Consider the following 13070-nt stretch of genomic DNA (forward strand, 5'->3'; position numbering starts at 1 on the left):
TAGTGTCGCACGTGTCGCACGTGTGTCTTATTATAATTTATAAAGTTTGTGTTATGTAATACATCCTAGGCATCCCTTTGCAAACCCCTGAATCCAATCACGTGATCAGAAACAACTCACATACCGCTCACTACCATCTACTATTTCACTTACTATTTTCTACTCAGTACTTAGTACTCACTCTTTTCTCTTCTCTCTTATCTCTTCTCTTCTCTCCTCAGTACTCAGTACTTAGTACTCTCTCTTCTCTCTTCTCTCTTCTCTCTTCTCTCTTCTCTCTTCTCTCTTCTCTTTTTCCTTTTCTCTAGTGTCGCGTTGTAGTAAAATGTATTTAGATCATGTATATAGTCATAGTGACGTCAACATTTATTACGACTTTTCGTGCCACAAACACAATCACGTGAAACATCTCTATTGTGGTTATTAGATAATATATTACACTATTAACTTGGCAACGATTAGATAATTCAAAGTAATATTGGTGACATAATAGTGATGACATAATAAAAAATAGTTTATATTTTGGTGCTTTTTTTAAGCTTTACATCGGTGATGAATCCCCGTCGAGATAATCATCCTCGCCAAAGCCAATCACAATCGCCCAACTCCTTCTATTGTCATTCCTCGTCATATTCTTCCTCCTTCATTCCCCCCAGTTTCATAGACCTTATTAATGTTACTTTTCTCGTCTCGGACTTGTTTTTTTTTTACATTTTCTTTTCCTTTTTCTTGTTGGACATTGACATTCGCAGCCAAGCAGTGGGTCGTAATTTTAAGACGGTAGCTGTGGTAAACTGTCGCTACGCAGGGTGGGATTTCGTCCTAATCTGTACAAAACTCTTTTATCAACATCTCATCGACTCATGACTTTATTTTTCTTTTAAATTGAAACTTGCATATATATATATATATATATATATATATATATATCTCGATCCATTATCTGCTTTAGGCTTTCTCTAGCTCCTCCCTCACTCTTCTCTCCCTATTGGCTCTCTCTTACATTATCAATTCAAAAACCTCTAGTTAAAAGTGTTGCGGTGGATCTTAAGTAAAAGGTACATGACAAGCAATTGGCTTCATTCACCTACAACCACAAAAAGAGTATCTTCATCTTCATTATCCACAGTATCTTCATCCTTATCCACAGTATCTTCTTCATCATCAATTTCCACCACATCAACAAATCTAACTAATACAAGTCCAAGCCCTCCCACTACAAAATCGCTTCATTGTACCTGTTCAAATATGGGTAGAGAAAATATCTTGCATTATTTACAAGAACACCTTCATGAACCAGTAAAGGAGTTGGAAATCTCTCCAAATAACGACGAAAATTGCAATAATAATGATAACGACAAATTAGAGGAACAACAGCAGCAGCAGAATCTGCAGTTCCTGGTGCCATCGCGCCCTAAAAGAATTACTTCCACAACATATTCAAACAGCCCATTCACACTTTCCCCAGAATCAACCATCAATGACTATTTAAACAATAACAAATACTACATCGACTCGATAAAATACAACTACGGCAATCAGATTTTCGACATCAACAGTCAAGGACAATCACCACATACTTTGTGGATAGGATGCTGTGATTCAAGAGCAGGTGAGCAAAGTTTATCAACGCTACCGGGAGAAATCTTTGTCCACCGTAATATTGCCAATATCATCAATCCAAACGATATAAATTCGCAAGGCGTCATTCAGTTTGCAATTGATGTTTTACAAGTACGTAAAGTAATTGTATGTGGTCATACGGATTGCGGTGGTATTTGGGCGTCTTTGTCCTCAAAAAAGATTGGCGGTGTCTTGGATTTGTGGTTGAACCCAATTAGACATATTAGAGCCCATAATCTCAAGTTGTTGAACGAGTATAATTCCGATCCAAAAGGTAGAGCAAAGAAATTGGCCGAATTGAATGTAGCTAGCTCAGTTCTTGCTTTGAAAAGACACCCTTCAGCTTCATTGGCTTTGAAACAGGGGAAAATCGAAGTATGGGGAATGATGTATGATGTCTCCACTGGTTATTTATCTGAAGTCGAAGTGCCTAAAGACGATTTTGAGGACTTGTTCCATGTGCATGATAATGATCATGATGACGATGATTACAACCCTCATTAGAGGAGAATGATACTACAACAATATTATAGATTAATAGAAATCGAAGTAAAAAAATTTGCAAACTTCTTCTATGGTGCTACAACTATTTCCTCTCGTAAGTAAAACTATCGAGCGAAGCGAGTAAATGGAGCACATCAGAGTGGAGCACATTAGAATGGAGCACATTAGCAACTTAGCGACACTATCGAGCTGACTTTACCCTTTTTCTCTCCAGTTCAAGTGGTATCCCATTTCAACTTGAACCTGCCTTCAGGCACTTGGTAATTGGTAATTGCTTCAATGACTCCATCAACAGAATCTGCAATCTGGATAATCTCACCATTTTTACTCGAAACAAATCCACAAGATATGCTATTCTTGATAAAGGTGACAAAACTATCGAAATACCCATCAATGTTAAACACTACAATTGGTTTATTGTGAATGTTGAGTTGATTCCAAGTAACAATCTCCATCAATTCTTCAATGGTACCGTATCCTCCAGGTAGTGCAACAAACGCAGTAGCTTCTTGTGCCATTAACTTCTTTCTCGTATGCATATCTTTGACTAGAGTAGTTTTGCCATACTTTTCGGAATCAGGGATAGGTGTGCTGCCGTCATGATCATCAATAGATTCTTTTGCTTTAGGCTCAATGTCATCTTTTCTTTCCCTAGAGATTAACGCCTCGGGAATGATTCCGTGGACATAACCACCATTGCCGGCACATCCGTTAGCCACTGCACCCATTAATCCAGTAGATCCTCCACCATAAACTAATCCCCATGATTTGGATGCTAGTTTAACACCGAGTTGCTTTGCTGATTCAGTGAAAATGGGCTTATTTCCAGAGGAAGAGCCGCAAAACACACATACAATAGTAGAAGCAGCTGTCTCTAAGGAGGTAGCTTCTATATTCTGAGTCATTGTTCTAGAAAAAAAGGGGGGGGAGGTCAAAAATTGGTTTCAAAGTCTAGGGTGCTCAGATTTCTTTTATTTACTTGTATCAATTTTTCAATGTTTATCGTTACAAGTAAGATGTGTAATCTATCATTGCAAAATTGCAATGACTCTGAAAAATCAACAGACACTATCGACGACACTATCGAGCGAAGCGAGATAGTGGAGCACACTAGCTGTCACCGTCACTAGGGAGCGAAGCGATAAACGAGATATATAACTACACTAGCGATGTGAAAGCGAAGGTAGTGTCGGTGCGAGCTAGTGTGCTCTACTATCAAGCGAAGCGAGATAGTGTGACAGCTAGTGTGCTCTACTATCAAGCGAAGCGAGATAGTGTGACAGCTAGTGTGCTCTACTATCAAGCGAAGCGAGATAGTGTGACAGCTAGTATCGTGGTTCTCTACTATAACTACAATAGCGGTGTGAAAGCGACGCTAGTGTTGGTGACAGCTAGTATCGTGGCTCTCTACTATAACTACAATAGCGGTGTGAAAGCGACGCTAGTGTTGGTGACAGCTAGTATCGTGGCTCTCTACTATAACTACAATAGCGGTGTGAAAGCGACGCTAGTGTTGGTGACAGCTAGTATCGTGGCTCTCTACTATAACTACAATAGCGGTGTGAAAGCGACGCTAGTGTTGGTGACAGCTAGTGTGCTCTACTATTGAGCGAAACGAGATGGTGTCGGTGCCAGCTAGTGTGCTCCACTATCTCGCTTCGCTCGATAGTGTCGTCGATAGTGTCGTCGATAGTGTCGGTCAATAGTGTTGGTGCCAGCTAATGTGCTCCACTATCTCGCTTCGCTCGATAGTGTCGCTCGATAGTGTCGCTCGATAGTGACACGTGACATGCCTAATCACCTGGTTTCCCGTTACACTTCTTTGGATAATAGCTTTACCTAAAAAAGCACAGTACGTCATAATACAACAAGTCTCTGTGAAAGCATCAAGATAATTGTCAAAAGAACGATTATCGTCAAGGGGGAAAACGCCCACAACCAATATTATCTTGTCTACCGCCGGCTTTTCAAATCAAGCATCAGAATTTCTGTTCTCTAGCCGCTATTGGCCCTTACTGTTCTCCGCCCTCTTGTCCCGCGCTGCTGCATACGCATGAACTAAAATCAAGGGGAGGGGCACATTGCATATATCCATTATTGCTCAAACACTGATTGCAAAAAGAAGCAGGAAATGTTGAACATACGAAGATTATACCACCGATTTCTACAACGAGCGACGTCTTGCTTGTCGTCACTAAAACCCATCCTTGTGCGAGCTTACAATAAAAAGTATTCTAATCAACATATTGCTTCAATATTCGCCCTATTCACCCTACTTACCTTTTATCACTTTTTCCTAAATGCAAGAAAATCATTTCGGATATTCCCCCAAACTAATGATTCGATAGTGGCCATAGACACACTCCCACATTATCAAAGGCTCTTGGAGCTGGAAAAACAAGCTCCCTTCCCATTAAGTGATTCTTTCCTTGAGAATACCGAATTTGATTCAATTTCATTAAGGACATTTACTGATCCTTACCCGCTAATAGTAGGAAAACCTCAAACTTATGCTTTTGAAGCAAACTTTATGTGCTCAGAGTTGGAATTTGAAGATACGTTTGAAAAATCTTCTCAAGTCTACCTCAATGCAGATTTCGAATACTTTCTCATGAAATTAAATGAGATCAAAGAGTATAGCAAATTATTGACTCAAGCTAGGAAACGATTCAAACCAACTATTCCTGAAAAACATCAATGGTTTAGATTCGGCGGATCGAGTGTTTGGTTGCCCAATCTTGGTGTTCATTATATGGTTAGTAGAGTCTTGTATTCTCCGCTGGGGATCCCCAACAAAGCATATGTTTCTTTTTTGTATATTCAAATATTCGACCAAAATTGGAAAGAGTTACCAAAGGGCACAAAATTTACCATACCTTTTGAAGAGAGGAAAACCTTGTACCATACGAATATAGATGGCACTTTCCAAACTTATCAAAGTGACCCAAAATTAAATTTCAAGGTTGTTGAGTATCCTCAAGTCTTGCCAATCCCAATCGATTATTCCTTGCATACGTCGAGCGGAAAGTACTATTATGGACCAGAAGACCCCAGGATTATACTACGTTCCAACCCCTTTGGGTTTGACGAGCCTTTGATTGTATTTAATATGAAAGATTTGAAGTTGGCAAAAAGAACAATGTTTCGATATTTGCCCTTTTCCAACAATCTTCAAGTCTTTCGGAAACGAAATGAACCATATGCTTATATCGAGAAAAATTGGACCCCCTTTGTTAGTCTTAGTCCTCATTCAAATTCCAAAGGTAAGATACACTTCATATACACAATTGTGCCATTGAGCATACTTATATGTGATATACAACTGGGCCTATGTGATTTCTTACAGAAACCAGTAAAAAAGAATTTCAACTATGTAGGCGCTCTAAGAGGCGGCACACAGCTCACCCCTTTACCGTTGGCAAACCTCCCTGCTGCTATAATCAATCAGCTCAACATTCCTTCAAATAGACAAGTATACCTCGGTTGGGCAAGAGCCCATTTGAATAATTGTGGATGTGGTGAGTCCATGTATCGACCAAATATGGTTTTATTAGTTGAAGATTATGACAAAGAAAGTGACAAGTTTTATTACAAGATGGGTGATGTCTCCTCGTATTTCGATTTTGGAGCACATGTGCCGCCATGGAGTGATCACAGTCAAGTTGATCAAGGAACAGGAGATGAAGCTAGTATCGAGAATTTGCAGTGTCATGGGAGAAACGTCCTCATACCAAACTCAATTGCATATTGGGAAATATCGAGTGTGCTGAAGAATGATAAAACGTATTACCACTTCAAGGATCTCACCGTTTCCAGTGCAGACGCCTTATTGTTTAACGATTACATGGGCGTGACACTTTCAGGAGCAGATCAGGATGTGTCGATAGTTCATCTTCGAGGATTACTAAACTACGTGATTAAACTACCTAGCTTATTTGATGAGGAGACCGTGGTTAGTCTGAACGATGGGTTGTTACTTCGTGGCTCAGACTGGAATAACAAATGTGCTATGTATTCAAGTAAAGAGTTTTGTAAGGAGTACGGTTTGAGATATGGAGGGGGCAACACTGACTGACACTAACCTACACTGACCTACACTATCGACCAGAGCGAGATAGTGGAGCAACACTGACTAGCTGTCATCGACACTTGGTAGCTTGTTGCAACACTCTCGCTCTTCTATAGTACCTTCTTCTATATTACCTTCTTCTATATTATTTTCTTCTATATCACCTTTCTTCTATATTATTTTCTTCTATGGTACCTTCTTCTATGGTACCTTCTTCTATATTACCTTCTTCTATATTACCTTCTTCTATGGTACCTTCTTCTATAGTACCTTCTTCTATAGTATTAAGCTATATTGACAGTTGGTAGCATGTCTCATATATATTTACCTTCGATAGCCGAGATTTGATTTCTATTGTTGCAAAATTTTTAGTTGCGAAAAAAAAAAAAAAATATTAATTATGGAACTGGTCTTTGAACAGTATGCTTTTGCCGTGCATTAATAGTCGATATAGGAATTGGGCCCCCCAAACCCCAATTAATTGTCATGAGAAAAGAAGAAAATATAATGAAGGCGGTATTCCTTGATTTTCTTGTGTATCAGAATAAAAGGTCAAGGTCAATTTGAACCTCTAAAAAGTCATGGACAAAGAGAAATACTCATTTGAAGCTAACTTCAATGATTCGGAGCTCATCTTTTCATCAAGTAATGAGTCAGAGGTACCAGTAGATTACACGCCACAATATGGTGCTCGCCAGAAACCGAGATCTGGTAGTATTCAATCGGAGGAAAAACACCTCAACGACAAGGAGATTTTCTCCATCCGTCAGATATATGGAGATCTCGATAGTGATGAGATTAATTTACAACGTACAGCAACAAGACAAACCATATTAAGTGAACTAGAAAGCAGGATTGTTGATAATACAGATGACGACCAAAAGCTGCAGCACGTTTTCGATAATGGAGGGGTTATTGAAGATCAAATATTACCCATTCATCAACATGGCAAAGAGTTTAATAAAATTGACCCCGAGTTGATTACGTGGCAAGGGTCTGAAGATCCAGAAGATCCCAGAAATTGGGATATAAGATTGAAAATATTCCTTTTGGGATTTGTTTCCTTATACGCAATGGTCGCCCCCATGTCTTCAAGTATGCTTTCACCAGCAATGAGTAAAATCAGTCAAGAATTTGACATATCGTCACCGGTAATGCAAGCTATGGTTGTATCTATTCAAATTCTTGCTTGGGCTTTCGGACCACTATTGATTGCGCCACTTTCAGAACACGATAACATCGGTAGGAAGTTGGTTCTTGATATATCTTGTTGGATGTCATTATTTTTCAACCTTGGATGTGCTTTTAGTGATAATACTTTACAAATGATGGTTTGTAGATTCATTGGAGGACTATTTGGTTGTGTTCCCATGAATGTTTGTGCAGGTGTTATTTCCGATTTATTTGATTCTCACTCGAGAAACGCAGCATTAGCTGGATACTCCTTGGTTCCATTACTTGGACCAGTCATTGCTCCATTGATGTCGGGGTTCATTGTTGATCATATGCAATGGAGATGGTGTTTTTATATTTTGTGTATCTTTAACGGAACGGTTGCTATATTGGCTACTTTGTTGTTTAAGGAAACTTATGCACCAACATTGCTCAAAAGAAAAGCTCAAAGATTGGCTAAAGCGACAGGCAACTCCAATTTACATACAATTTACGAAATAACCAATGATGGGGAAACTACGTGGGCAAGATTATTGCTATGCATGACTAGACCTATTGAGTTACTATTCACTCACCCAATGGTTATTGGCTTAGGTTCATTCATGGCGTTCACTTATGGATTCATGTATCTAATGATTGTTACATTTCCTCGAATCTTTGAAAAACAGTATGGCTATAGTAAAAGTATTACTGGGCTAATGTATTTACCAATGGGCATTGGGTTTATCTTGGGAGTTATATTCTGGACATTCATGGTTGGAAAAGTTTATACAAGATTAACAAAACAAAATCATGGCATTCCCAAACCTGAATTCCGCCTACCTTGTCTTATAGCGTGTGCCGTATTTATACCCGTTGGACTTGTATGGTTCGGGTGGTCGGCTGAAAAAGGTTTGCATTGGATAATGCCCGGTATTGGATCAGCCATATTTGCATTTGGGTTGGTTTGCGTATTTCAAACAATTCAAAATTATCTCATCGATATGAATGTTAGATTTGCTGCTAGTTCAGTTGCCGCTGCTGCATTGTTCAGACTGATTTTTGGATACACGTTCCCTTTATTTGCTCTGAAAATGTACGCAGCACTAGGGTATGGTTGGGCAAACACAATGTGTGCTTTTATTGGCATACTCTTGGGAGTACCTTTCCCAGTATTTTGTTACTTGTACGGTGAAAGATTAAGAGAAGGGTATAACAAGAAATTCGAGGCTAAACAAAAAAGGAGAGATCAAAAGAATTTGGAAAGATTGAGAAAGAAAAACTGCAGCAAATAGAAGAGAGAGGGGGGGGGGGGGGTCGGGCCGTTAGTAGACTGGTATAGATTGTACGAACATTATAGATTTTTGAACTTTTGCCTAGAGGGGTCATCTCATCTCATCTCATCTCATCTCATCTCATCTCGTCTCTCTCTTTTTTGTTTTTGGCGGGGACGCTACCATGTGTTATCGGTATTTGAAAAATTGGAAATCAAATTACCCGCGCTCCCTCTTTGAAGGGGCCTTTTACTCGAGTACAAGGCAATAGAATATCCTCATTGGTACAAGTAATGACGTCGACGGCTGAACTTCAGCTACCGCAGCTTATAGATCTTCTAAAACTTGAAACGCTTGAGCCGTTTCCGCTTCCAAACAAGCTCAGTTCTCTTCCGAACTCGCAATTTAGCGAGTTCACCGAAAACCGGCAATTGATTACCGGGTATATTTCTCAACTAAACAACTATAAAACAAAGCTTGATGAAATCAAAACCACTTTGGCTGAGATATCTCAAGCTATTCTCAAAACGCAGATTCGTGACTATCTCATCCCGAGGTACCAAGAGTTAATTCTTCATATTACAGAACAAATCTCAAAATTGACTCAGCTATATAACGAATTTCTCAATTTGGAAACTATTCAATATCAATTGTTATCATCCACTTTCAATTTGGACACATTGAAATTGAAATTCAAGAAAATGATTGAAAAAAATGACCTGGAGAGTATTGATATAGCCAGGGGCTTTGATGGTGGTGGTAGTGATGATGCAAATATGGTGAAAATGTTACTGGAATTTAGAAAGAGTAGAAAGTTATATCATTTCAGAAAGGAGAAGTTGAATCGATGGCAAGAAGAAAGAGTTGGTGGATTTATGTAATCTGATGAAGGACCTCTTTTATATACAAATAATAATACATCGTTAAAATTAAAAAAAATTAAAAAATACAAGAGAAAGAAAGAAATAAAGAAAGACAAAGAACAAATAGACCCCACTCCCCCATCCTATTTGTTTCTCAATAAGCTTTGTTCAATCAAGTCGATGTTACTCTCAACCTCTTCAAATTTCATCCCGCAACTAAGGGAAATCAATTTACAATACTTGATCAAAATGTTCTCTTGATCTGCAGCATATTTTTCAATAATTGAAGAGTTTCCTGTCGATGCCCCCTTTTCCTTTTCATTGGATTGAGCAGATCTTGAGTCCGAGTTCGAATATGAGTCCTTGGGCGCTAGTGGGACATGAACAGTCTCGACTAGTATCCTATTAACCAATTCTCTTTTCTTTGAAATTTCTAATTGAAGTAACTTGGTTAAAGCAAATTGATTTAAATCAGAATCATGAGAATCAACACCATTGTTCTCCTTACCCTGACCATTCTCCAAAGAAAACTGTTCCAAATGTTTTGCAATTTCAAATTCTCTAGCGTTCTTATACTTTTTCAAAATAATTAATAACTCTTCTCTTTTGTGGAGTATTTGAAACGTCAAATCGTTGATCAATCGATATATTTCTTCTTGAATAATCTGATCCCTTTTAAAGTTAATATTGTACGTGTCAATTATCAACTCTGACGAATTTTGAGAATCTTGGCTCATAGAGTCATCCTTGATCTTGGCGCAATTATCAACTAAATCATCAATAAGACTCTCCAATTTGAACAAGGCCAAAATATCTCGTTGTGAACTTAATTTGATTTCATTCACTCGGTTAAGAATCTTAAAATATGTAAGAGCAAGCTCGTCCTTTTCATTCAATTCCTGGTTTATCACATAGGATAGTTGTGTCATTTTCTCCGTTATGTCATTGGCAGTGTTGTTGTACAAATTAATCGCAATTTTGGAATTGTTGATCAGCACATCAAATGAAGCAGGCCTTATATCCTTGTTCTCTTCCAACACATTTGATCTCCCTCCTTCACGATCTCCCTCCTGTTCATAGTCGTCGTCACCACCGCCACCGCCATCATCTTTATCATAATCCAGACTTTGATCTAATCTAAGCACATAATTGTGTGACGCCAAATAATCTTCTACCGTGCATGAAACCAAATTCCGTAAGTTGAAATTGATAAACTTGTGATAATTGATAAAAAGCTTAATTAGCTTTTTTTGAAGGTTGTAGGCTGCAATGTGGAACGCAGTATTTCCATCTGAATCTTGATGATTTATAAACTTGGTAATAAGCTCGGCTCTTTCCTCGTCTATTGTATCCTCATCTTCTCCTCTTCCTCGTTCTCCTCCTCCTCCTCCTTCCTCGTCTTCTCTTTCTTCTTTTCTCCTGTGTTGATTATTCCCACCACCGCCTGTAACTAAACTCTTCAACAACACATCTAAATAATATGCTGCAATTTTCTCCTTTTTACTCTCAATAATATGATGTAGTACTGTTTTCCCGCCCGAATCAACTAAAATCAACGAATCAAACAATATATTCAACAACTGCTCAAAGTTACCCAACTGGTAACAATTATTGAACTTGACCAGAAACATCAATGGAGTTTCTCCGTGATTGTTTCTGATATTGAAATTTATTTCACTCTTGAATTTATCAAGCAAGAAATTAATAATGGTTAAATTACCCATCGAACAAGCCCAATGGAAAATAGTATTACTATCATTATCAATAGGTTGGTTTATATGAATTCTGGAAACAGGATGTGGTGGATTTAAAATCTTTTCTGGTATGATATCATTTGATCGTACTTTATCATCTTCTAAAAAATATGACAACAAATTGGCAAAATAATCATTATAAATTTGATTTTCTTGAGACAAGTTGATACTCGGTTGATGATACGCCTGAAACAATAACTCGCCACCATGACCACCATTGGTATGCCCATTATGTAGCTGATGGTTGTACTTTTCAAATGCGTTTCGCGATACTCCAAAAAGCTCCTTACTAGTTAATAAGTCAGCTTGTGTTGTGAAATCGCCATTATTTAATCTCAGGTTGGTGAACTTACTCCTCTTCAATGATGCTCCGTTTCGATCTGGTCCTGCATCTTCATCTTCATCAGTATCTACAGAAGCAAGATCTTCTTGTTTCAAATGCATATTTGATGCAATCGTATGTAGAGCGTCTTGCTCTGTATTTTGTCTACTTATACCACAAGACCCTAGAGCGGTGGAAACATTACTTGCTGCATAGGAACTATTATTATACCCACCAACTAATACAGTATCTGAATGTTTAAGACTTGGCGCAGAGTTCAATGTAGACCCCTTGGGTCGTCCTCGTTTTCTAGGTGCTGACGCAGTTGTTGATGTAGTTTGATTTGTAGTTTTTGCTGTTCTAGCAGCTGTTTTTGTTGTTGCTGTTGTTGCTGTTGTTGTTGTTGGTGCTGCTGCTGTTTGTCGCTTAGATCTAGACGCCAGCGCTTTTGAGTCCGTTTTCCTATTCAAAGAAGCTTGTCGTTTTTCGACATTCAAGGCACTTGCATGATTGTGTTTTGGTGCAGGCGGAGGAGTTTCTGTTTCTCCTTCGACATATTTAAAGTCGAATATCGGTTTTAGCAAATCGTAAACACTATAGTTTCGGGCAATTGTTGCGCCCAAGTCGAGTGGGACATAGGTACCCTGGTATTTCCCGTACCCGCCTTGTACCTTCTCGTGTATACCTGTTTGGACGTCTTTTTCCAAGATTCTTGTCCTCTTGGCTTTTGGTAATTTAGCGATTTTGAGTATATGGGTTGCATTGATCCACGAATCCAGCTTACGTCGCATTATAGGACCTTCAGCGGTTACAAACTCAAACACGGGGACATTTGAGTACTTGGCTGAGTATATTTGCTTATTATCTGACATAGCTCAACCTTTAGGGGAATGGGGGGGGGACAAAACAAACAAGGCACTGAAAATAATAAACAAAAAAAGGGAAGGGTAAAACGTGCGAGGCAGGGGAAGTGGAGGGGGGAAGCGGCGGCAAAATAGCAAAATGTACCAACAAATAAGAACAATTCTTATCTCTTATCACCTTGTTTCTATCTCCTTGAAACCGTCCTTTCTCTGTTTGTTGTATACTTTTCTATTTGGTATAGATTTCAACCCTTGGGCTTTAATGCTTGAAGAAAATCATTAAACAAAATTTCGCTTTTGTTTTTGATTTGGTTTTTTTTCTGAGGCTGGCACGAACTGTGGGGCGAGGCCCCTGGCCTATTGGACCACTGGACCACGCTAGTGGGCCAGGGGGCCAACCGAACAGCGCCAATGGGCCAGGGGGGCAACCGAGCAGCACCAATGGGCCAACCGAGTAACACCAATAGAGTAACCCCAGTAGAGTAGAACTTAGTAGAGTAACCCCAATGGAGTAGAACACAGTAGAGTAGATCCCAGTAGAGTAACCCCAGTAGAGTAAATCCCAGTAGAGTAACCTCAGTAGAGTAAATCCCAGTTGAGTAGAACCCGGTAGAGCAACCCCAGTAGAGTAGAACCCAGTAGAGTA

The 13070-nt window shown here is 39.0% G+C and overlaps 5 protein-coding genes across 5 annotated transcripts; 3 read left to right on the forward strand and 2 right to left on the reverse strand. All coding sequences in view use genetic code 12, as the record gives it.

Annotated features, from left to right (window-relative positions):
- Positions 1-1062: 1062 nt before the first annotated feature.
- NCE103 (carbonate dehydratase) lies at positions 1063-2127 on the forward strand (the record flags this gene model as incomplete). The annotated part of the gene is made up of 1 exon (XM_049322820.1): positions 1063-2127. The coding sequence occupies one exon, from the start codon at positions 1063-1065 to the stop codon at positions 2125-2127; it is 1065 nt and encodes a 354-aa protein (XP_049181399.1).
- Positions 2128-2342: 215 nt separating this feature from the next.
- KGF56_001673 (uncharacterized protein) lies at positions 2343-3032 on the reverse strand (the record flags this gene model as incomplete). The annotated part of the gene is made up of 1 exon (XM_049322821.1): positions 2343-3032. The coding sequence occupies one exon, from the start codon at positions 3030-3032 to the stop codon at positions 2343-2345; it is 690 nt and encodes a 229-aa protein (XP_049181400.1).
- Positions 3033-3122: 90 nt separating this feature from the next.
- Positions 3123-6202, forward strand: BMT7 (Bmt7p; the record flags this gene model as incomplete). Its single annotated transcript, XM_049322822.1, has 3 exons — positions 3123-3138; positions 4476-5359; positions 5528-6202. 3 exons carry the CDS (start codon positions 3123-3125, stop codon positions 6200-6202), a joined length of 1575 nt encoding a protein of 524 aa, XP_049181401.1.
- A 575-nt stretch (positions 6203-6777) lies between these two features.
- On the forward strand, positions 6778-9503 carry KGF56_001675 (uncharacterized protein; the record flags this gene model as incomplete). Its single annotated transcript, XM_049322823.1, has 2 exons — positions 6778-8459; positions 8894-9503. The coding sequence occupies 2 exons, from the start codon at positions 6778-6780 to the stop codon at positions 9501-9503; spliced, it is 2292 nt and encodes a 763-aa protein (XP_049181402.1).
- A 125-nt stretch (positions 9504-9628) lies between these two features.
- On the reverse strand, positions 9629-12433 carry MBP1 (transcription factor; the record flags this gene model as incomplete). The annotated part of the gene is made up of 1 exon (XM_049322824.1): positions 9629-12433. The coding sequence occupies one exon, from the start codon at positions 12431-12433 to the stop codon at positions 9629-9631; it is 2805 nt and encodes a 934-aa protein (XP_049181403.1).
- Between the last annotated feature and the right edge of the window lie 637 nt (positions 12434-13070).

This window comes from Candida oxycetoniae (assembly GCF_023343755.2).
Source record: "Candida oxycetoniae strain CBS 10844 chromosome Unknown scaffold1, whole genome shotgun sequence".
In the NCBI taxonomy this organism is placed as follows: Eukaryota; Fungi; Ascomycota; class Pichiomycetes; order Serinales; family Debaryomycetaceae; genus Lodderomyces; species Lodderomyces oxycetoniae.